The sequence below is a fragment of the Halichoerus grypus genome, chromosome 10 (assembly GCF_964656455.1).
Source record: "Halichoerus grypus chromosome 10, mHalGry1.hap1.1, whole genome shotgun sequence".
In the NCBI taxonomy this organism is placed as follows: Eukaryota; Metazoa; Chordata; class Mammalia; order Carnivora; family Phocidae; genus Halichoerus; species Halichoerus grypus.
In genome coordinates, this window is record NC_135721.1 from 59680515 (window position 1) to 59703305 (window position 22791).

General features: G+C 43.6%; 1 protein-coding gene across 6 annotated transcripts in view; it reads left to right on the forward strand.

Annotated features, from left to right (window-relative positions):
• The window catches only part of BCL11A (BCL11 transcription factor A), a 101925-nt gene extending 97882 nt beyond the window's left edge, over window positions 1-4043 (forward strand). For all 6 annotated transcript variants that reach the window (XM_036103931.2, XM_078056521.1, XM_078056520.1 and 3 more), the window contains one exon: window positions 3533-4043. In XM_036103931.2, the coding sequence (XP_035959824.1) occupies window positions 3533-3634 (102 nt within the window). In that variant the 3' untranslated portion in view covers window positions 3635-4043. The remainder of the gene's footprint in view (window positions 1-3532) is intronic.
• Window positions 4044-22791: the final 18748 nt, after the last annotated feature.

A 22791-nucleotide genomic window follows, 5' to 3' on the forward strand; every position in this document is an offset into this window, starting at 1 on the left:
GGTAGCATTTTTGTTGCTTAGGTCTTATGCCCTGGTGCCTGTGAGGTGGCCTTTTCATGTAATGCCTTTTATCTGAGGCAAGAATAGTTTTATCCTTCTAAAATACACAGAAAGTAGGTATATTTTTTTAAAGCCAGTTTGGGTGGGAAGCAGGGAGTGAAGGCAGAGCGGAATCCCATACGAGAGAATTTGGGGCTGGGTGTAGGAGCTGGGATGAGATGGACGTATCTTTCAGGACTTGGTAATTGGCAGTGAACTGAGAGGCGATATTTGTGTTTTGAATTAGGTTACTTCACAACTGAATCCAGAATACTATGCAAGATAGAAATATTCCCCAGGGCCATGCCGGTTTTAGATGTGGTGACTTCCGCTCCACCATATTAAATGTCCATAAAACCGCTGTGTGTCCCCTATTACTCTTTTATTAGGAGCTATGAGTGCAGCTGTGCAGGTTTTGTATACAGTGTTCATTTTAATTTTTCAGTATATGATGCTCTTAGCATAATTAGGTTTTGCATCCTGACAGACAGAATTAATGGTGGATACTGTATACTTACTTGTATGTTCAAATTTCTTAAATGGGGAATGGGGAGGGGTGCAAGCATCTGGTGATAAATCACGGATTATGTTTGATTTACATGGTCCCGAAGTTAAATAAATTTATTGGGAGACACGTTCTTCAGGGTACTTAGTCTTCTGACTTATTGAAGCCCTCTTATAAAATCTTATTTCTGAAGCTGAGTGAACAATAGGAGCCTGAAAACCTAGGCAACAGGAATATAACTTAAAAATGGCATCTGTATCCGGAACCCCAAAATTAAAAATCTTAATGCAAAATAACAAAAAACATTTCCAACTGAGGATAAATTCATGATATTTTTTTTAAATGAGGAAATACTAAGGATATTAACGTTTTTCAGAATTCTCCAGTTTATGTGATACCCCTGATGTGTTGATGCAATGTCCTCTACATACGTGAACTCTTAACGCTTAAATGTTCCCTTCTATCTTCATTTGGAGAACAACTTAATAAACAGGAGGACAGCAAATACTACTTCTCACAGATTTTAACTTAGAAACCCTCCCAGTGCATGGACTACCTCTATCCTGAGACCGTTTCCCATCTTCTCTTTGTTTAGGACCTACAAAAGGACTGAAGCCAATACATTTTAAAGGTGGCTAAGAAGTGGGGTGAACACTTGCTTCTTCATTTGTACCAGCCATGGCAGGAAGTGTGGAGTAGTTGAATTTTTCCCAGGGCCTTCTCTGATAGAACTGTTTATTTAAATACCATTTTTGTGTATGTAATGAGTACGTACTGTATATGTTCATAATGCTTGAAGTGAGAATTTGAAAGGAAGTGGCAGTGGGGGTCAGATTATCATTTCATTTGGAGCAATAAGGAAATGAGGTGGTTTATTCGCAGACACTAAAAGTTTGTTAAAAGGTACTGGGATATTTCAGGCTTTCCTGAAAAGGTGTTGAGGAGCCTCAGGCCCCATCCTGTCCTGCTTTGAACACTTTACTCTCAGAGCATGAGGGAGGAAATACGGTGTTTTCTTTTTTTTGTTTTAAAGCCTCTTTCGCCCTCTGTACGCACACACAAACATGATTTCTTATGACTGTGTTGTAGTCGTGTGTTCTTCATTATGATTCTGTTACTCCATCGTTCCCGGGCCTGGTGTGTTCAAGAATGTACCCATCCCATTCTCTTTTCTTTTTTCAGACAACTTCCCATTAAAAAAAAAAAAAAGAAAAAGAAAAAGAAATGTGGGAATTTTGCCAGTGTGAGGATGGGATTGGCAGTGTTCTTTAAACCTGCTTGGAAAAATGTTCTTTGAAAGACTGTTAACTTTTTAAAAAGGCATGAGGCACTTAGCAAATTTTCCTAAGTGTCTCCTAAGGCCCTGCAGCTTTCCCAATTAAGAATAAATGAACCCATGTTTAGAGAAATGGACATCAGGACACATAGCCAGAATTGGGATTACGTACATTTATTTCAGGGCTTCTAAAGCTGCGAATGGTAGACATGGGTTGTTGGGTGTGCACTTTTGCTTGCTGTCATCTTGTTATCCCATTAGCCCTCTGTTTCATTTAGTAAAACACATGGCCAGTGAATCAGCCTTTAGGGGGATGGGTCTGTTTCTCTCTCTCTCTCTGTTTCCCAGTGTCATCTATGGTCATGGGATGCAATTAATTCCTCCCTTTCAAACGGGAAAGGAGACCAATTCAGTTCACGTGTGTCATTGTACTTAAGAACTGAAACTTGCCTGAACACAACTCCAATGGTTGAACCAAATACTGTTTTTTCTTTCTGTAAAGTGGCAAAGACTACTTAAAGGGAGCGGATATCAGGTCCTTGTGATTCAGCAGAAAAGGCAAATTAAACGATTTCCCCAAAGTCAATCCTCTAACGCAGGATCCACTCCCCCACCCCCAAACCCATAGGGGGTTGTGCTGTGCTTTTCAATAACGGTGAGCGGGGTACATGCCCAGGCTGTATTTTGTCTGTTAGGGTTTTCAGTACTGGTAGCAGGTCGGACAAAGGGGTTTGATGGGGGTATCAGCTAGAGGGGCCTCAACGACAGTGACAGGGCTGGACTGGGAACGGGGTTCCCCAGAACCCACCTGGACACAGGAGGCCCCTCAGTCCGGGTCTCCACTGCGCAGGGGGAATTCGGGAGAGCAGCTGAGCTCCAGACCCTGGGCCTCCTGCGGCGCCAAGTCGGGGAAGAGGAGGCCCCAGGCCCCTGCTTCGGGTCGCCATGGCAACGAGCCCTGGAATGCCACAGTGGTAGCCCTCTTCCTCGGCACATCCGGACTCCCAGTTCTGCTGCTTCAAGTCAATGTACACAGCAAGGGAGGAACCCCGGAGGAAAATAACCACTCCCTTCTTCCCTTCACCATTGCCTTTCCCCCTTACCAAAAAGAAAAAAAGGAAAAGAAAACTGCATGTTTGAAAGAAACTACAGGCAGTTTTTGGTGCAATTTGGGAGCAACTATTTTGGGTTCTGGTTTCCTCTTCAGAGATTTGTTCGCCTCTTGTAAATCGTTGGCTGCTTTGACGTTGAACTTGATGACATTTCATGTTTTCGTTGTGCTGCTTTTACATCAATTTTGAGTTTCTGTTTCTTTATAATTTTATTATTATTTTAAGGAAATGTCCCCCTGCCCCCCTCCCTCCCCTGTTCTCCTCAACCAAAGGACTGTTTCCTACTCAGTTTTCTCAGTCGTAAGGGAAAGTGTTTCCTTCCAGGTGTGTCCCCAGTTTATTAGGACTATCATATGAGCGGGTAGCGGGTCTGGGTCCCTGGCGGGGGAAGGCAGGGAGGGAGGCATGGGAAAGGCACTCAGAGGTCAGAGATGTGGGGGGAGGGGACTGAGTTTGAAATCATGTTTAAGATGCCAGTGGCTCAACCTGTGGTGAATTTAAGTTATAGTTTTAAAAAGCTAGTTAGAGAACAGAAAATCACTGGGCCAAGTCACACCTGTACTTTTTTTTTCCCCTCCTCTGTCTCCAACCTCTTTCTAGGTTCTTCACACACCCCCATTCGGCGTAGTACCCAGAGAGCTCAAGATGTGTGGCAGTTTTCGGATGGAAGCTCGAGAGCCCTTAAGTTCTGAGAAAATTTGAAGCCCCCAGGGGCGGGGTGGACGAGAGCCGCCCAGCCGACATCTGCGTGGTCTGTCATCCTGCTAGTTTGTGATGTTTTCTGACAGTAGCCTCCAAGAAGCCGTTGTGCGAAGACAGAGTCCTGCAGAGTCCTTCCTGCCCGGGCCTGCAGTGCCATTTTATTTATATTTTTTAATAAAAAGTAAAAACAAAAAAACAGACCCACATTGGAACAGTGAATCAGTCCCATTACAGAGGGCCCCTGGACCATCGCTGTCCTGAGCAGCGTCCTGGCCCTTTTAAAACCAGCCAACCTAATTACCCGTATTGTGGAAATGAGCATGAGTCCCCCAACCCCTTGTTTCTATACATTCTATGTTGTCTTTTAAAAAGTGTGCTTAACATTGACACAATAAATGTTGGAGCTTTAGGTGGTGTTTGCTTGTTCTTTAATTATTAATGCTTATAAGACAATGCAGCTGCTTATGACTTTGTATTTCTGTACCCGTTTCCTGCAGACATCCATTGGGTGGGTAGGAGGAACAGATTTGAGGAATGGGTAGGAGGTGTAGGAGGGGAAAGAGGTTACTGCTTATCAGATGGCATAAATTTTCAAGGAGAATCAAAATGCAAAACTTGGGAATAAATCATAGCAATATCATAATTAATGGAGTAGTAGTGTTGCTGTTTATTAATGCTGAAGTGTGGTTTTCCTAACTGTCTGACTTATAATTTGCATACCATTAAATAATGCATAATATGGCACGCTGAATTCTGTTTTTCAAATATATGCTTTTGGTGGCTACCAAGCAGGATTTGAATTTGTCTTTTAATTTAGCTCAAGAAAGATAACGTCACTGGGTTAGTGGTAAATCCCAAAGAAGGTGATAAATGTCAGTAGTGGCTTATTAAATATTCTAATTTTAGGTTCCCAAACCTTTAGCAAATATATCTTAATACAGACAAACAAACACACATAAAACTTCTTTATTACTTACATTACTCGTATCAGGAAATTTGGGGCAGATTTTATACGGCGGGGGAGGGAACTGTGGGAGGAAGGAGGTTCACATCAGAACACACAGTTATGATCGTGGCGTCCATTCCTCAGAAATCAGTGACACAAATAAATTAGTTCTACAAACAGGTGATAAAAATCCCTTCTGGTCCAGTTAATTTACAAAGAACTTTTCTCAATTTGGTGTTTTCTATTGCCTGGAGAACCAGAAGAGAACTAGAAACAATATAGCATATTAAAATAGGTTTATAAATAATAGAACTCAGACACCTGTGTATTATAGATTTACATATTGGCTGTGAACGTAAGTGGGGAAAATCTTACCCACTCACTACCCTCTGGCTAGATTACCTAGCCTAGTGAGAAGATAGCAAAATAATTGGCATCTGGATTCTTTCCTGCTTATTCATCATAAATAATGACTTCTTACAGTAGCATACTGCCTTCTACTTTATACAGTGCTTTCATGAACATTATTTCATCTGATCATCGTCGGGACAGATCTCACAACTTCCACTTTGTGGGTGAGGAGACTGAGGCTCGCCAGGGTTAAGGGCTTGCCGCAGGCCAGGACGATGAGAGGGAGGGGAGGAAAGCCAGGTGTTCTGGTGTCTAGTCCAGAGCTGATTTCACTGAACTCTATAACTGATCAAAGAGAGTGTCTCCCTGTGTTAGCACACAAGTCATTAATGTTCATAAACGCACACACGTATGGCGCGCGCGCACACACACACACACACACACACACACACACAGGTCAAGGATGTCCATAGGTCAGGGCACGCAAAATTGTCCCTTTCTACCAACAGCCGTGGGCACTGCAGGAGGAGGTGGGAGCAAGGGTCCCTCCTTGCCGTCTTTTCCCGGTGTCTTTTCCATGACAGATAAACAACCCTGATTGACTAGGTGGCCTTGATGAGTTTTTCCTCTCACCTAGGTGGGATGGGGCTTCCAGAAAAGAGTTATTTCCTGGAGAAACATTCTCCCTGCCCCATGCTCTGCCTTTGTGTTGTTGAAACCTGAGACCAATAGGGATTCTGTGACAGCATCCTCCCTGAATGTGCTAAGCTCCTTGCTGATACTTCCAAAAAGTGACACCATTTCCAAAGGGAGACCCGACTGAGATAGAGCAAACAATTAAGATTCTTTTGGACAATGTCGGCCTTGGTTGGTAACTGCACTTGGTGTTCACTACACTTTCGTTTCTGGTCTACGTTTCTGCCTCTACCTCTTTTTTCTTCTCAGAGTCAGAAAGTAAATGGGTAATTATAAATTATTGGGTAATTGTAAATAAGTGGATCCGTTATAAATACATGGCTATCTCTAGAAGTGGGATTTTTGTTTTTTGAGGGGGTGGGGGAGGAGAGAGGGTGTGGGTAAAGGATATCTTTTCTTCCTCCTCCTTTTGGGAAAAAAAAAAAGACATTTCATTAAAAAAAAGAAAAGACCATCTCTTTCTCCCATATCTTTTTCAGTTGGAAGAGAATAAAAGTTCATTTATGAAATTCATTATGAAATGATGGTGTTGTGCTAGGGCTAGAACTTTTGAAAATCCACACAGGATTGATGATTTGGGAAGACATCTCCCTGTGCGATATGTCAAGGTCGTGGTTATCCGTGAATGGTGGAAGCCGAAGAAGGGACTGACAAATCTGATCGGGGTCCTTACTGTGCCCTCTCCTGAGAGTGAAACTTCAAATTGCAGAGAGATTAATTGGTTGCCCAGCAGGTACTGAGCACGGATTAGAGGACACAGTCTCGGGTGCTTGGGAGGGTGGGGACCAGACATGGGACATTGTTCTTACCCTCCCAAGCCTGGTCTATGAACATTAATTTTGCGGTCTGTCCAGATTGTCACACTAAACAAAAAAGTCTAGTTAGACTTCTGAATCCATGATGGCAGAGACTCAGTAGCTCCTGCAAAAACTGGTGGTAGTTTAAAGAAAAATTTAGGCAAGGCAAGCAAACTTGGATTCTACTGAGGTCTAACCGAGTGCCCCAAACCTTGGCAGAATGTTTCCCTGGCATTTTTGCTTGGAGTTTTCAACAACTTTTGTATTAGAGTCAAGCCTTGCAAAAGGTGAAGAATATCTTTCAAGTATTGTGTGCACTGACACGATTTTCCTTTTTTTGAGGGCTAGTTGAGATTAATGTTGAAGAAGATGATTATCAATATTAACATGTTTCCCTTCTACAGTAATGTTTATTTCTATCAAGAATTCCATCAAGAATCAGTGTCTCCAGGAAGTGGTGGTAGAGAGGGTCAGAATTGAAGTATTTTGAGGATACCTGGGTGGCTTGGTTGGTTAAGCTCCTACCTTCAGCTCGGGTCGTGGTCCCAGGGCCCTGGGATCAAGTTCTGCGTTGGGCTTCTTGCTCAGCAGGGAGCCTGCTTCTCCCTCTGCCTGCCGCTCTCCCTGTTTGTGCTCTCTTTCTCTCTGTCAAATAAATGGATAAAATCTAAAAGAAAAAAAAAAAAGAATTGAAGTATTTTGTAGGCTGTTGTTTCTCTTCTTCCATGCCATATAGCTTTGGCTCCTTTTGGGATATAGCATGAGGAAACAGATTCGAGGAATTTACATACTGGCTGTGAAGTCAATATAAAGTTGAATTGGAATTTCAGAAACGAATATTGCAAGCACACCTTCCTCTTCTTCAAGGATCTATTCTGTCTGAGTTCTTAACCAACAGGGAAACAATAATGCTATTTCTTTTCTCTGAGTCCAGCAGAGACGGCACTCCTCAGTTTGCACTCCCCCAGGGTTACATTAAGACAAAGTACTTCACACTTCCAGCAAAATCCAGAAACGTAATTGTTTTCCTTCCTATCTTAGTGTAATTAAGATACCTTCTTGTTAAATCACATTACTTTTCCCCCTGGCTTTATATTTTTAAGAATGCTCCCAGAAAATACCTAAGGCTTATGGAACACTTTTATAGATATGATAGAATCAATTTTCCTAGAGATTCTAGAAAGGTGGGCCAAGAACCGACTACAGCAGAAAGGAACCACAGCAATCATCCATTTTACAGATCAGGGCAGCAGAGTCCCAAAGATTAAGTGAAGGATCTAAGATCACACAGCCTGGGAAAAAAAAAAAAAAAGTGAGAGCCAAGCTCGAAATCACACAGTTAGTGGTTGAGTCAGAATTGGAACTCAAGTCTCCAGCTCCCGTGCAAAGAAATTCAAGCGGCAAATCTCTCCCTTGTGACCTACTAAATTCAGAAGCAAGAGCGGCAGAAAAGTGTGCATTACGGAAGGTTTTAAGAATAAAATCAAAAGCTTGTTGTGGTGCCAGTCCTGGTGGGGAGCATGTGAGCATGTCCCATATTTCAAGGGTTTCTAAGCAGCATCCCGATGGCAGAGAACATTTAGGTCACTACCTGGAAGCATTCCTCCTTTAATTCACCCCTCCGATGGTAGAAATAAACTTAGGGACCCAGAATTGCTGTGAGACAGCTTTTAAAGTTAAAAGGGCATAAAAAAGAGCTACTCATCAAACCAAATTCATCTCGAATGACTTAAATAGATTTCACAATCTGTTCCATTCTCTAGACAGGATTTAAGAGAAACACCCACTTAATTTGAATTTCAAGGCCGCATCACATCCTGTTAGAGAATCCAAATAGCCAATAGCATGACCTGAATCTTGTTACTGGGGATATTTAATTTTGAGTTCAAAAGTGGTGTAACAGCAACGAACGGCAGGGAGGATCGACTGAACGGGTATACAACTCTGTGTGGTGAGGATTATTCGCCTTCACATGCTAGTTAGGCCGCGCGTTCTTTTCTGTGCAAGATGAAATCCTACCCACTTGCCCCTTCCTTCGATCAGGGGTTCCTGCCTCTCTTCAGAGATGTACAAATCCCGCCTCACCCTTTATTAGATCTGCTGCCTTCAGCTCTTCTGCTGCCATTTCTTTTCTCGCCAGCCATCCTTTGATTCGCATTCCCTTTTTTGAATGGACAGGGGTTGACTCCGAATGTCCCCGGGGCCTGACGGGGCTGCAGTTGTGGGCAGCAACAAAGTCATCCCTGAAATAGGAGCGGGACAGCGGGATGTCGCACAGAGCAACAGCCAATCAAATATCCTTGTTGAGGATGGTCTGAGAGGAAGTGATTTGCCGGATTTTTCCCCCCTGGTGATATAGTCCCTTGAATTTCCCGAACTGGCACTGCCTACGAGCAACTTCTGCTGACATCGGGGTCCCTTCCGCTCCTCTCTCCGGGCTGACTAGTCCTCTCCCCTCAGACACAGAGAAAGCCTGCTGAGAGGAACGCGGAGATTACCTTCCTACAGGCTCTGAGGTTTGCAGAGTTGCTCACGCCCCTGTTTCCGAGTGCCCGGGTGCTCACCTGTTGCTTGCCTCGCCACACGAACGGGAAAAACCAAAATGCAAATCCTCCGCCTCAGAAATTCACTCAAAACTCAGAACTCTGAACACAAGAGATTTCCCTTTAAAGCAGTCCCCTTTGCGTGGATTTGCCTGTAGCCTCTACGCCTAATTTGTGGAGTTCTTTTTATTTTTGAGAGTCCATTTTCGTTTCCCTCTGACGGGATGATGTACCGCGGATGGACTCCTGGGCGTTATGGTCCAGGCCAGCGAATGGTGCCAATCTCTGAGTCAGCATCTCTGGGCCGTGATCCTGGCTTTATCGTTGCCATGCTCACCCACCTGGTGTCCCCTCTCTCTGCACTTGACTTTATAAGGGGTCCATTCCTCCCTCTAAAAAAAGGAAGGGCACTCCCTGCTTTCTGCTTCCTACGACCCAGCAGGGCACAACTGTCCCAGTTCTATGAGCCACCCGTATGCTCTGGACTCTGGGTAGGGGTGGGGGTGATGACATCCAGTCTTGATGACTATAGGCAAGTGGGGTTGGGGTCCATCTTAAAGGTGGGCTTTTCTTTTTTTTAGTTAGTAAACCCGTTTTCTTTATAACTTTATGGCACAGAAAAAAAAAGCTGCAGCGATTTTTGTTTGGGATCTAAAGCTGTCATCACATTTTTTAAATGGTTACATGTGCAGTGCTCAGGGTGCATTTTATCACTTTGGTACACCTGAAGGTTGGATGTCCCTCTCTGCAACTTGCGCTGCTGGTGGGTAGCCCTGGAGGGCCTTGTGCACCTCCCTGAAGGTGGCAAAGCACCACACATCTGCTGCCTGAAGATCGAGAGCCAGGACAGGTCCGAAATGTGATCGCTATTGAACACCGAACCCTTCTCAGCTGGCCAACTGCCTGGAGTTTGGTAAAGAGCAAAATATAGGTTAAAATAAAAATAATAAAATTAGCCAATGCTTATTCAGAATTTACTATGTTCTGGGCATAGTGATGAGTTTTCTGTGCATGTTCTTATTTCTTCTTCATAACCATTTTGTGGGGTAGCTACGGTCATTATTCCATTTCACCAAAGCCGAGAGAGACCGCGGGACATATCCAAGGTTAAACTCCTGGCACTGCCATGATATGACTCCAGAATCCTCACTCTTAACCTCTACGTGTTGACTTCCAGATTCTGTCTCATTCTAGAATTTTGTCATCATATGTAATGCCGCGGTGGAGGATCCCCTATGAAAAACAGTGACAACAGTGCAGGGCTAATTAAACTGATTAGAAAGCATACTCAAAGTGGCGTTGCCTTCAGGGTTCTGGTCTTGTTAACCACTGACTAAGGTTGGTGTCAGTATTTCTCACAGTGCTTGCATTTCTGTCTGTCCTTGGCGCTGGGAGGACCAGTTTGATTCCGTGAACCATATCCGAGAAATTCACTCATGCATCTTCTCCATCTGCAGTAAGGCTCATTCGTTTGTTCAATCAACAAATATTTATTAGGTCCCTGCTATATGCAACCTACTGAGCTAAGTGCTGGGGAAAGGAGGCAAAGAGGTAAAGGGCACAGTTACTGCCCGTCAGAAATTGCCACCAGTGGAGAACGAAATTAATTAGAATCCTACTGAAAAACTAGTTGACAGTGGTGAGAACAGTGGGCCTTTTTAAATGTTAATATATGATTCATTTTGCCAAAGTAGATGATAGGCCAGGGGCTTCAGCACTTCTGAATGAATGGGAATGTTATTCTTTATACCTTATCAGTAGGACATACTTAAAAGTTATTTTTCAAATGATGGGGATGAGTATACACTGATGTTTCCTCGTGTAGTTGGTTCAGTCCTTCTGGTAAATAATAACAGCAGATAATTTAGAAGGAGAGTAGCTATAGAAACACAGTTTCTTGTCCTGTGGATGGAAGATAAGTGTTACTATATCCTGTATATCCTGTGTGTATATCTTATATAAAGGATAAATCCATGTATTTCCACTCTCTGGGCTGACTTGTCCCCGGTTACCTGCTGGCAATTCATTCTCAATGAAACATGACAAAGAAATCTTTACTTCTCCTATGTGCAGTCCTATGATCTCTTTCAGAATATCAGCATAAGCCAAATTCATTTTCCCCACCTACAGCGTACAAGGTGGTGTTCTAGGCACTGTGGGCAACTATCAAGAAGTTTAAGACCCAAGCCCTGTCCTCAAAGGGAATATAGTCAGTCCCATTAAGAGGGTAAAATTATAAGCATAAAAGCAGGTCATTAACAATGAAAGGGTGCAATAGGATTAATTCAGAAGTGAGAGACACAAACTATAGGAATCTGAAGGAAGAGGATTTCTCTGGGGCCCACAAAGATGCTGGGCTTTTAGTTGGTCATCAAAGGCAGGCTAGGACTTGGACCATAAAGAGAAAGGACGGGGGCAAACCAGTTCAAGGCAGTCCTGTGGTGTGTGGAGGGCAGGGGCTAGATCACTGTGGCAGGAAAAGGTTTGTTTATGGATACAATGGAAGGTAAACTTAGAAACTAATTGGGAGCCAATTATGGAGGCTCTTTAATGATAGGTGATGGGGCCTGTACCATAGTCAATAAAAAGTTTTTCAAAATTGTGTCCATAGAAAAGATTTTAGGAAGAGTATAACAGAGTATGGAATGGATTGAAGGGGAACTCAAAGGTGACCAAGAGACCAATAGGAGGCTGGTCCTTGAAGGTGTTGCCAATTTCCTGGAGGGAGGACTCTGCCATGAGTATAGTATTTGGGTCAAGCTATGTAGTCACCTTCACCGCATGCAAGCACGCAAGGATGCCATTATTTGATGGTATATCTAAATTCCCCATTTACCCTGCTCTAGATCCATCCCAGAATGCCTATGGAAGCCGACAAAAGATCTTCCTTATGTGTTGACGGTTGTTAGAAGCCCACACAATGAAGAGCCTAAAGATAAAGACCTTGAGGCCCAAACCAGTCAGTTTCCTGGAGATGAACTGTTTTTACAGTACCAAGGGAAAACATCTCATCTCATCAGGCATTTAACACTTTAGCAGAAAGTCTCAAGCACAATGATAAACTTAAGTGGAAAATGAACAGAAAACTTTAAGAGTTTTGTAGTTCAGTGGGCTCCAAGGATTTCCTTTTTTTGAGGGGGAAAGATTAAAGATTTTTTTTTTTATTCTCTTGACTATTTGTAAAAGTTGAATCATGTTGCTTTTTTCTTTGCAATATGCTTGTTGATACATGCCAGATACTGCAATAATACGATTTTATTGTCATTTGGCCACAGCACTAGATGAATTTCATAATGAAGGCATGAAGTGAAAGTAAGCAAGCATGTTTACACAGAATCAGAGAAATGTTCTCTGCACCAAAGTGAGGCTGAGCAGGCTAGGGCTTTACTCTCTTAGAGCTTAAATAAAAAAAAAAAAAAGAGACCTTTGTATTATTGTATGGCAGTCATATGATCTGGTATCCTTCCATACCTCCCTTCCCCCTGGCTACCATTCTGTTCTCCCTGGAAGCAGGATTGGTCTATGACTGTCCAGGGTCATAAATCAGGACATTTAAGGCACACAAAGAATTCATTTTTGACACTGGGTTGCAAACTCTCCATTTTACTCTTGAGTTTCCCCTCGACCCTCCTCCTCCTCACCCCTGTGACCTGTCCATAGCCACAAGCCCCAGTGCTGGCGTCAGTTCTCAGGAGGATTGTCAAAGATGTAAATACAAGCTAAAGATCAGGCATGAGTGAGTGGCTGGGAGCCGCCCAAGAGGTTCAGCACACGTGGAAACATTCCCCTGAGGTGCAAAAACACTGACATGACAGGTATGGCTCGTATTTCCCTCCTACCGAAATAAAGTATAACTGAAAAAGTTAAATATTCCCTATAGACCTTGACGTGGGACAGGGAGGAAAGCAAGGTCTCTGGGAGATGAAGTCTGTGGAGCAGAAGACAAAGCTCCCTTCTCTAGCTAAGCTCCCCTTCTTCTATATCAGCACAGGGCTCAATTCACACTTCAGCAGATAATCACTGAAAGTCACAGATAGGAGCCCCTCCTCATCTGCAGTTTTGCTTTCCTCAGTTGCCCATTGGCAACCATGGTCGCTAAGCGTGTGCTCCTTCTCCCTCACGGTGGGAAGGGCCATAACAGCCCGCGCTACGTCACGACGACGCCTGCGCCATTCCCCTGCGTCACTCCCCTGCGTCATTCACTAACGTCATCTCATCATGCCGACATTTGGCCATCTCACGTCCTCACAAGAAGAAGAAGGGTGAGTACAGTACGTAAAGAGATTTTCAGATAGACCGTGTTCACATAACTTTAATACAGTGCAGGCATACCTCGGAGATACTGCAGTTTGGTTCCAGAGCACTGCGGTAAAGCGAATATCGCCATACGGCGGGTTAAATGAATTTTTTTTGTTTCCTCGTGCGTATATAAGTTATGTTCGCACTATACTGTCTTATTAAGTGTGCAGTAGTGTGATGTCTAAAAAAGCACATAGCTTAATTAAAAAATACTTTATCGCTAAACAATGCTAACTGTCATCTGAGCTTTCAGGGAGTCATCATCACTGGTCACAGATCACCATAGCAAATAAAATGATAATGGAAAAGTTTGAAATGTTGTGAGATTACTAAAATGTGACATAGGCATGAAGTGAGCAAATGCTGTTGGAAAAATGGCACTGATAGACTTGCTCAGCGCCAGGTTACCTCAGACCTTCCATTTGTAAAAAACGAGTATCTGTGAAGTGCAATAAAGCAAAGCACAGTAAAACGAGGTATGCCTGTATATTTTTATAATAATTTTATTTTATTATTAGTTTTTGTTGTTAATGTCTTACTGTGCCTAATTTATAAATTAGACTTTACTGCAGGTATGTATGTATAGAAAAAGACCATAGTATAATAGGGTTTGGTACTAACTGGTTTCAGGCATCCACTAGGGGTCTTGGAATGTGTCCTCCATGGATAAGGGGGTCTACTGTATACTTAGTTAGGAAATGCAAGTGTCCATAGAATATATTTAAGTGTTTAATGTAGTAGTTGTAATGCAAGTGTTTAATGTAATAGTTTCACGTAATCATTCTTTTCATTTTTCCCATGAGTCAGAAGTATGGTGTATGTATAGGAAGGCTGTATATACGCACAGTTACACTTCTAATTTTTTATGTATACACCCATTTATAACATATTCATATCTTGTGTATGCTACCAGTATGCACACAACCAGACAGGAAAACGTGCCTCATCTATGACTGTGATGATCTCAAGGACATTATCGGGTTTTGATCTTTGATATTCAGCACCCCCTGGTTTCTAGAATCTTATCTTCAGTAACTGTATTCACTCTGACCCCTCACTCTTCTTCTCCAGGTGTTAAAGGTAAAGGCTACAAAACTGGACTAGAGAAGGTTTGTTTATCCTCTCCTGGCCTGAGGAGTCATTGTGTCTACAGAACAGATGTAGGATGGGCAGGAGTGGAGTAAACCTATCCCCTCTCCTACTGGAAATCACATTTAATTCTGACCCAAGGGGCCTCTGTGTTGCAAATGGAGAGGTAATTAAGCCTCCAGACTCTGAGCCTTTTGGGGTGAGAGGGCTTAGTTTTTCATATATACATCCAGTATATTTTTGAAGAGCAGAGGGTGGGGGGCCAGAGAGGCATAGGAAGCCTTGAAGAGAGTGGAAACAAGATGACAGGTGTTGGGCATATTGCTGTTAGGTGGCATGGATAAATAGAACACATATTTAAAGATTAATTCCAGTTTTAAAAAGCTCAAAGAATTGTACCAGCATTCTTGGTAGTGTGACAGAGGAATGGGGCCACCACCTTGCCAGTGAGTGCTTATGGGAAGGAGAGGGGGCTGGAGTGCCCCTTCTGCTGTCATTATTATTATTATTAAAAAAATTATGATTGAAGTGGAAAAGTTCCACCTGCAGAGACCTGGAGTGAGACCTCGAAGGACAGGAGCCCTCCACTGGTAACGACACCTGGTTGTTAACACAGCCAAGGACTGAGCCCAGTGACCTAGAGGGAGATGGCTGAGGTAACCAATCCCCAGGAGTGGTCCTCCAAGGAGTGTTGGTCCCATTTCAGCCACTGCCAGCTAGGAACATTCCACCTGCTGCTGTTCTGTGTTGATTTAGACCATGCCTCCTGGGTGTGTGGCTGCAGTAGAGCTTGGAAAATCTGAAGCAAGCAGAAGGACTTGGGATTTCCATTTAGGAATGTTGACACCTTCCCCTAGTCAAGGGACATGGAGTGTGTGTGTGTGTGTCTGTGTGTGTGCGCGCGCGCGTGTGTGCCTGTGTTGGACTTGTGTAGAGGGTAGGGTCAATCCTTTCTCTACCACCCCACTGTGTTAGGGCTGGTGAAGTGGAAGGTGCTGTTGTACACTGCTCCCCCCTCCCCTTCCACCACCCTCTTTTGGAACCAAGCTGAGAGAACTCTTTAGCATGGGCACCCTTGGTTTTTTTTTTTTTTTTTTTTGATGGGCCAAGCTTACAGTTTTCAAAGTGCTATGACAGGATGGTTGCAAAAATAAAAAGCTAGTGAAAGCTTAGTCACAATATTTCTATAGCTGGCAATCAAAAGATCATATTGCATGCAACTGGCAAAATCATCATAGGGAAATTATGCATTTTCCAGAATACCTTATTCCCTTCTGTGTATTAAACATTACTTTAATATTCTGGTGACAATGTTTTATAATTAATCTAAATGTAAGGGAATGAACACACCAGAGATTATGTCTCAGTGCAAAGAGGTGAAAAAGGCTTTTTTGCAGTGGCAGACCGGATTACTGACTCAACTCCTTTCACTTAAGAGCAGCCACAGATATCACTAAGGGCTAATATCCTGCCCCATCCTCCAGTGAATGCAAACATTCTGTACACTTTGGGGAGTAAAATCTCTTCACTCATAAGGGTGTTAACACAGAAGAAAAGCGTTTTAAAAATTGCATTAGTTCATAGACTTACATTGAACTCATGAGGGGGAATCTAGCCCCAGAGAGATAAAAACTAAAGAGCTGAGCCATAAACCAGTATGATAACATCCTTATTATAAGATGCAAATTGAGGGACCCAATTCACTAAAACACATGTTACTGGTATTTAATTTTGCTTGTGGGAATATATCAGAAGTTGGCCTATGCCTTTTGCACAATGTACTTAAAACGAGGGCGAGTAACTTTAGCTATTAAAAAAAGTGATAAAGAAGCGCAGGGCAAGCCAGGATTGAGAGATAATTGCGGGGATCTAATTTAAGTGTCAGTGTACACAGCTTTCTTCCTTGGCTTGGGCTTAGAGGCGCAGAACTGGTGTGGGAAGGCAAGTGGGGCTATGCTCCTGGATGGGGAGGCTGGGGTCCTGCAGCGGGGCAGTGGAATGGCAGCCCTTCTTGGCTGGCCTGGGCCCGTGGGGCCATAGTCTGTGGGATGGGGGCCAGATGAGGCTGGCCCACGCCCAGTGGTCATCGCAGGAACTTCACTCGAGCTAGTATGTTTGGGAGCCTGCGGTTTGGAGAAGAGAAGATACACTTCCCCATGAGAAAAAGGTCAGTTCCTCTTTCCTCGGGTGGCACAAACAGCCTGCTGGGTGTACTTGGACTTCCTGCCACCACTTCCACCCCTGGGTAGGTGAATTATGCTTCCCTCTCAGGGTGACATGGTGAGGTTGTACCCTGGGTCTGCCCAGGTGGCCATTCCTGTGGGACTGCACAGACAAGAGAACTATTCCTCAGCTGTCACCTCCTTTCAGAAGCCTTCCTTACCTGGGGGCTCTAGGGAAGGGACATCGCCCCTCAAGACTCAAAGTGCTATCAGTGGACCCCAGCGTGTGGGCATCATCATCTGGGAGCCCATTAAAAATGCACAATCAGCAACCCCTCCCCAAAGCTATTGAGTCATGGTCTACATTTTAACAACGTGAATTAAGTTTGAGAAGTGTGGCCAACCCCATCCTCTGGCCTACTGCATGGGCCCCTCATTTGGCATTTATCATTTAGGGCTTGCAAGGTTTGTATAGTGAAGAGAGGGTTCTCCAAACATCTGTTTTTTTTTTTTTTTTTTTTTGGTGGGGGAGTCAAATCTTTGTGATTAGAGGGAAAAATATCATAGGAAGCATAGGGATGCATTGGAAGTTGTCAGGGCACAAGCATGATGCACTGTGAGATGCTACCTTAGATAACATCGGGGTCACCTTGATGTTGGCTGGGGAGGGAAGGGGTGTCCATCTGTGGAGGGGTGGAGGGTCTGCTGAGGGGATACATTGTTCTGGAGATGCATGGTGGTGATGGGCATACAGCATTGCGAGTATACTTGATACCACTGAACTGTATAATTATGAATGGTTAAAATGGTAAATACTATGTTATATATATTTCACCCTAACTCAAAAAACTGTTTAAAAAAGCAAGGAAACAAAACCAAAATAGAAAATAACAAGAACAGGAGCGCCCGGGTGGCTCAGTTGGTTAAGTTTACCTTAACCTTCAGCTCAGGTTATGATCCCAGGGGCCGGGGATTGAGCCTGAGTTGGGCTCCTTCCTCAGCGGGGAGCCTGCTTCTGCCTCTCCCTCTGCCTCTTCCCCTGCTTGTGCTCTCTCTTAAATAAATAAATAAATAAATAAATAAATAAATAAATAAATAAAATCTTAAAAAAAAAGAAAATAACAAGAACAAACGGCAACAAAGTAAACAAACACAAAAGAGGAGGCGAGGCTAGCAAGAGCAAGCAAAGGAGAAAGGCCGGGGCTGGTTTGGGAGAGGCAGCGGCAGAGAGGGAAAGGAAACTTATGCGGGGACAGAGGCACTCTCTGGAGCCTGGGGCTCCCGCATACTGTCCAGTCATTTGCAGCTGGAGAACGGCTGATTTTCTTTTACTGCCTGACAGTGTGCCTGGAGTTTAGGGGCAGGATCACCTCCCTGGGGTGGGAGAAGTGTCCACTTCCAGTTTATGTATGTGTGTTATCCCGAGAGTAGGATAAATGGCTGTGAAGCTGACCTGATATTTATGTCCATTTTAAGGCCGGTGGTTGTTGATATGAGTGCTTTCTAGGTGAACTGCACGCTCAGAGTCATTTACTTTATGGACGGTTTCTGCTGGGGAGGACTGGGAAAAGTCAACAGATTGCATGTTTGCTGCTTCCCCTCATTATATTCTCACTTTTGAATAATTTCTGAGGACTTTGGAAGTGTAAGAAGGGGGACCCCCTTCAAGGTGTGGGAGCATTCCAAAGACAGGTAAGATGTTTCCTGCCCCAGATGGGCTCTTTACTATTCATTTGTGAAATCTACTATTATCATTCTAAAAGTTTCCTGTTGTTCATTCTGCCCATTAGAAAAAGTAGATCTGGCTTTCAAACATGTGTTTGAGCTGGATCAGGGAAGACATATTCTAATCTTGTCTGGCCTGTTAATTTGTTTGGTCAGTCCTTGCTTGTTTAGGATTCCCTCCCCTCTCTTTTCTCCCTCAAGCAACAACATGGTATAATCATAGCCCTTGCCTGTAGAACTCCCTGCTTGTCAAACACTGAAGGTTCAGTCTGTAGACAGAAAGAGGCTGGAATGCAAGGTGTGAATACTGAGGTAAAACAGAGGGTGGGCAAGAGTTTTGTCTGGTTGCTATTGGGCTTTAAGAACTTGCAGGTCAAGAACTGGCCTCAAAAGTAAAACTTGAGAGACTTGAAGTTATATTCTGTGACTTGCTTTCAGGAAGATGCAGCATGTATTTGCTGGTCATGGAGGCAGATGCTTGGAATTCATTTTTCGCCAAATGATTTGGTTTTCTGAGTCTTGAGTCCTGGTCAAAGCTTCCCTTTTTATCTTATTTTTTTAAAAAGTCAGTTGGTACAAACTGGGCTTAACTGCAAGGGAATTTAAACAGGAGGGGAAGCTAAATCTTTCAAGCTATCTGGTAAATCTGAGAGGTCTCTGAAAGGGTTCCAAAGAAATGTGAGTAAATGTCTGGGAGGAGGACAAGGAAGTGATTGTATTATTACTAATAACATAATGAGATACTCATACCTTTGAAAACTATTTTTACCTTCGTTGAACAGTTTTTTTTTTTTTTTTAAAGATTTTATTTATTTATTTGAGAGAGAGAGAATGAGAGACAGAGAGCACGAGAGGGAAGAGGGCAGAGGGAGAAGCAGACCCCCTGCTGAGCAGGGAGCCCGATGTGGGACTCGATCCCAGGACTCCAGGATCATGACCTGAGCCGAAGGCAGTCGCTTAACCAACTGAGCCACCCAGGCGCCCCGTTGAACAGTTTTTATTTGCTCATTTTGTCCCTATTCTATCAAGGTATTGCCATTAACCTCACTTCTCCAGTGAGCAAACTGAGGCACAGAGCAGTCCAGTGGTTTGTTAGGGGCCATAGAACTGGTTAAGAGAGTAGGCAGGACTTGGGACCCAGGCACTATTACTCATTCTGCAGACTTTCTGTGAGGTTTTTAATCTTGTCCTTTCTGGACATGCTCTCTCCTGGGTTTAGACTCATGCTAGGTGCTAGGTGGGAGGGTACTGGAGATAGTGGGATAAATGTGGGTGTAGGATCTTGAATGGGCTAACATGCTCAGGCTGGAGCTGGTCCTAACCCTGCCACGGTGAGGTGATGGGAATTGAGGATAGACTCTTTCCTGGAAGGGAGGAGTATGAGTGTTGGGTTCATGATACTAGTATGTGGTTCTCAGTAATTCCACTCAGGCCAAGAAAGCAGGTGGATCCTCATACAACCTGCATTCTCTGGGCCATTTCTGAGCCTGGCCAGTTCCTACACCTTACCTCTAAAAGGATGGCTTACTCCATCACCCTCTGAGTTCAAGTATCTTCTTTTAAAGATGCTGTGTTGGTCTGGATAGCAAAGCCTTCAGAGGCCCTTATTTTAATATTCTCAGATTATCTGGGAGGAGTCATTAATCTCCTTTCCTCAGGTAGGCTGATTTGTCAGTTATTGCTCATCTCACTTAAACTATTCCAGAAACAAAGAGTCTGACCTTGAGAAAACGAAATATAGGGAAGTCAGCTAAGATAAGACTGGAATCTTCAAGGTGATGGGTGGGAGGATGGCAGCCACAGAGAGCCTATCCACACAGATTTTGGAAGCCAAGCTGAGGCACTGAAGGCAAATTCTCTGGACTTCCCACGTGACCTTCCTGGAATGTGTGCTGGGGGAGGGGCGGCTGAGGATGTCTTCAGGTCTTGAGTCTAGTGGCCCAGCTCTAGATTCAGAATTAAGACCCTCGGGTTCTATATAGTCCCCGCTCTTTCTGTTCATTTTCTTCTCCGGATCTTATTTTTCTCATCTGTAAAGTGAGTAGATGAATTCCAAGGTCACTTCTGACTCCACGATTCTATGTGACTCTCCCTGGAAGAGAGAACCTGAGAGGATAACCTGGGAGAATGCTGTTCAGTGGTGGCCAGGTAGGAAGTCACCTGGAGCAGCCATAGGAGGAATCAGTGAATGGTGGCACAGTCACTGCCATGAGCAATCTGTGGTGAGAGGAGTAAGCTCAGACCTGTCAGGGAAAGAAGGCCACTCTACAAAACACCAGGGAACCTATATAAGGAGGTTTTGCCCAAGTGACACGCAAGTAGGTGCTGGTAGCAAATAAACCAGCTCAGGGTCTCAACTTGGTTGGGAATGGAATGCCTTTTTTTTTTTTGGTAAGGAAATAAATCCAGTCAGGTCTTTTATCTTGTTTAGAAATCATAAATTTAACATGTATTGCGGTTAGTAGACCAGTTCAGGGGCTGTTTGGGGGCATGGATTCATTAGGCTGAGAATATTTATGGGGCAGGGTTTAAAGGACACCATTCAACAATCCGTGGCCCAGGGCTGTTTTGGCTGCAGCTTTGGGCAGTCTTTTGGAGTTCTGTTTTGTTGAAATATACTTTAGGACACAAAGAATTAAATGGCTTTTGAAAACATTTCCCTACTACTCCAGCTAGTTAAATTCCCAACACTTTGGAATCATGGCTATAATTCAGTTTTTAAATACAAATAGAGTGCCTGCTCTGTCTTACTACGTGCTGGACACATTTTGAGGTATTTTGAAGGAAACAATGGTGAATGATACTAGGGCCATGGCAGGTGACTCAAACAACATTTTTTGTTATAATAAGTTTGGGGAATTTTTCTTCTCCTATAAGAAGGCAAATCAGCACACACCTACACCTCCCCATGTCCTTTTGCTACAGGACTTGGTCTTGATTTCTGGAAACCTTTTCACAATCAATAGGCTAAACCTTGTCCTAATCAAAATATGGTAGACATGTTTCAGCATGAATACTGCTGAAAAAAAAAAGACTCTGAAATATAAACTCGTTTAGACAATCAATAAATGAATGCTGACTCATTGGGCGCTTGGTGAAGGTAAAGGGCACACTCTGTCCTTGACCACCTGTTATGTGTATTTTATTTATTCCTCTGAGCCGTGTCATATTATTGCCATTTTCCAGATAAAGAAACTGAGGCTAGAACTGGTTAAGTGACTTGCTAAAGGTCATCTAGCTAGTAAGAAGTAACGTCCGGTCTTTCTGACTCCAAAATCCATGCTCTTATTTACCTGTTCATCTAACAAATGTTAATTGAGCATTTCTCATTAACATACTGCCTTCATATGGGGCATTCTGTATGCCTGAAGCATGAAATAAAAGCACAATAGAACATATTTTGTAATTAAGTGCTACTTTAAGAGCTACATGAACTCAGAGAAGGGAGAATGATGTGGGTTGTAGAGGCTTGGCAAGATGTCTTAGGAGTATCTTAGGCTGGGTCTCAGAGCATGGGAAAGATTTGCAGGGACAGAGAACAGAGTGGCAGAATAAGGTGTGTTTTGGGGGGGCATTGAGGTGCAGAGGTAAACCAGAATAGGTGGTTTAACTTTGCAATGTCACAGCCTTTTGGGTTCAAATGTATCTCCCTGAAGTAGACTTCCAATCCCTCAAATATTGGAGAGGTTGGAAGTACCTGCACTGTGTTACTCTCATCTGCCTGAATAGCAACTGTCTCTAAGTCCAGAAAAGAGACCTGGGAGGGGTGAGAATATAAAATAATTATTCTTTTTTTTATAAAATAATTATTCTTGATGGCAATTTCCACATGCTTCCTAAGCCTATATCCAACCCGAATTACCTTAATAAATCTGAAATAATAATGGGAGAAGCCTAAGAGTAATGATTTTAAAAGCCCCGTGTTCCCAAGGGGCATATGCTACCAGCTGCACAAACTCTTTCTGTGTGTGATCAAAACCTTTTTTGTTCCCTGTAAAAATAAGAAATTTGTAAGTGGGTGCTTCATTGGTTGAAGAAGTAGTTGCTTGGTTGTTGGTTTGGTTTTTGAGAACAGCAATGCCATATCTATAGAATCAGCTTGAGCAGTGTATTTCATTCAGCTTCTCAAAAGTTACCAATTGGGGTGCTGGGTGGCTCAGTCAGTTAAGCATCTGCCTTCGGCTCAGGTCATGATCCTGGGGTCCTGGGATGGAGCCCCCAATTGCATCTGGCTCCCTGCTCAGTTGGGAGTCTGCTTCTCCCTCTCACTTTGCCCCTCCCCTACTCGTGTGCACCCATGAGTGCTCTATCTCTCTCTCAAATAAATAAATAAAATCTTAAAAAAAACAACAACAAACTTTAGGGATGCCTGGGTGGCTCAGTTGGTTAAGTGTCTGCCTTCGGCTCAGATCATGATCTCAGGGTCCTGGGATCGGGCCCTGCATCAGGCTCCCTGCTCAGCCAGGGTCCTGGGATAGAGTCCTGCATCATCAGGCTCCTTGCTCAGTGGAGAGACTGCTTCTCTCTCTGTCTGCCGCTCCCCCTGCTT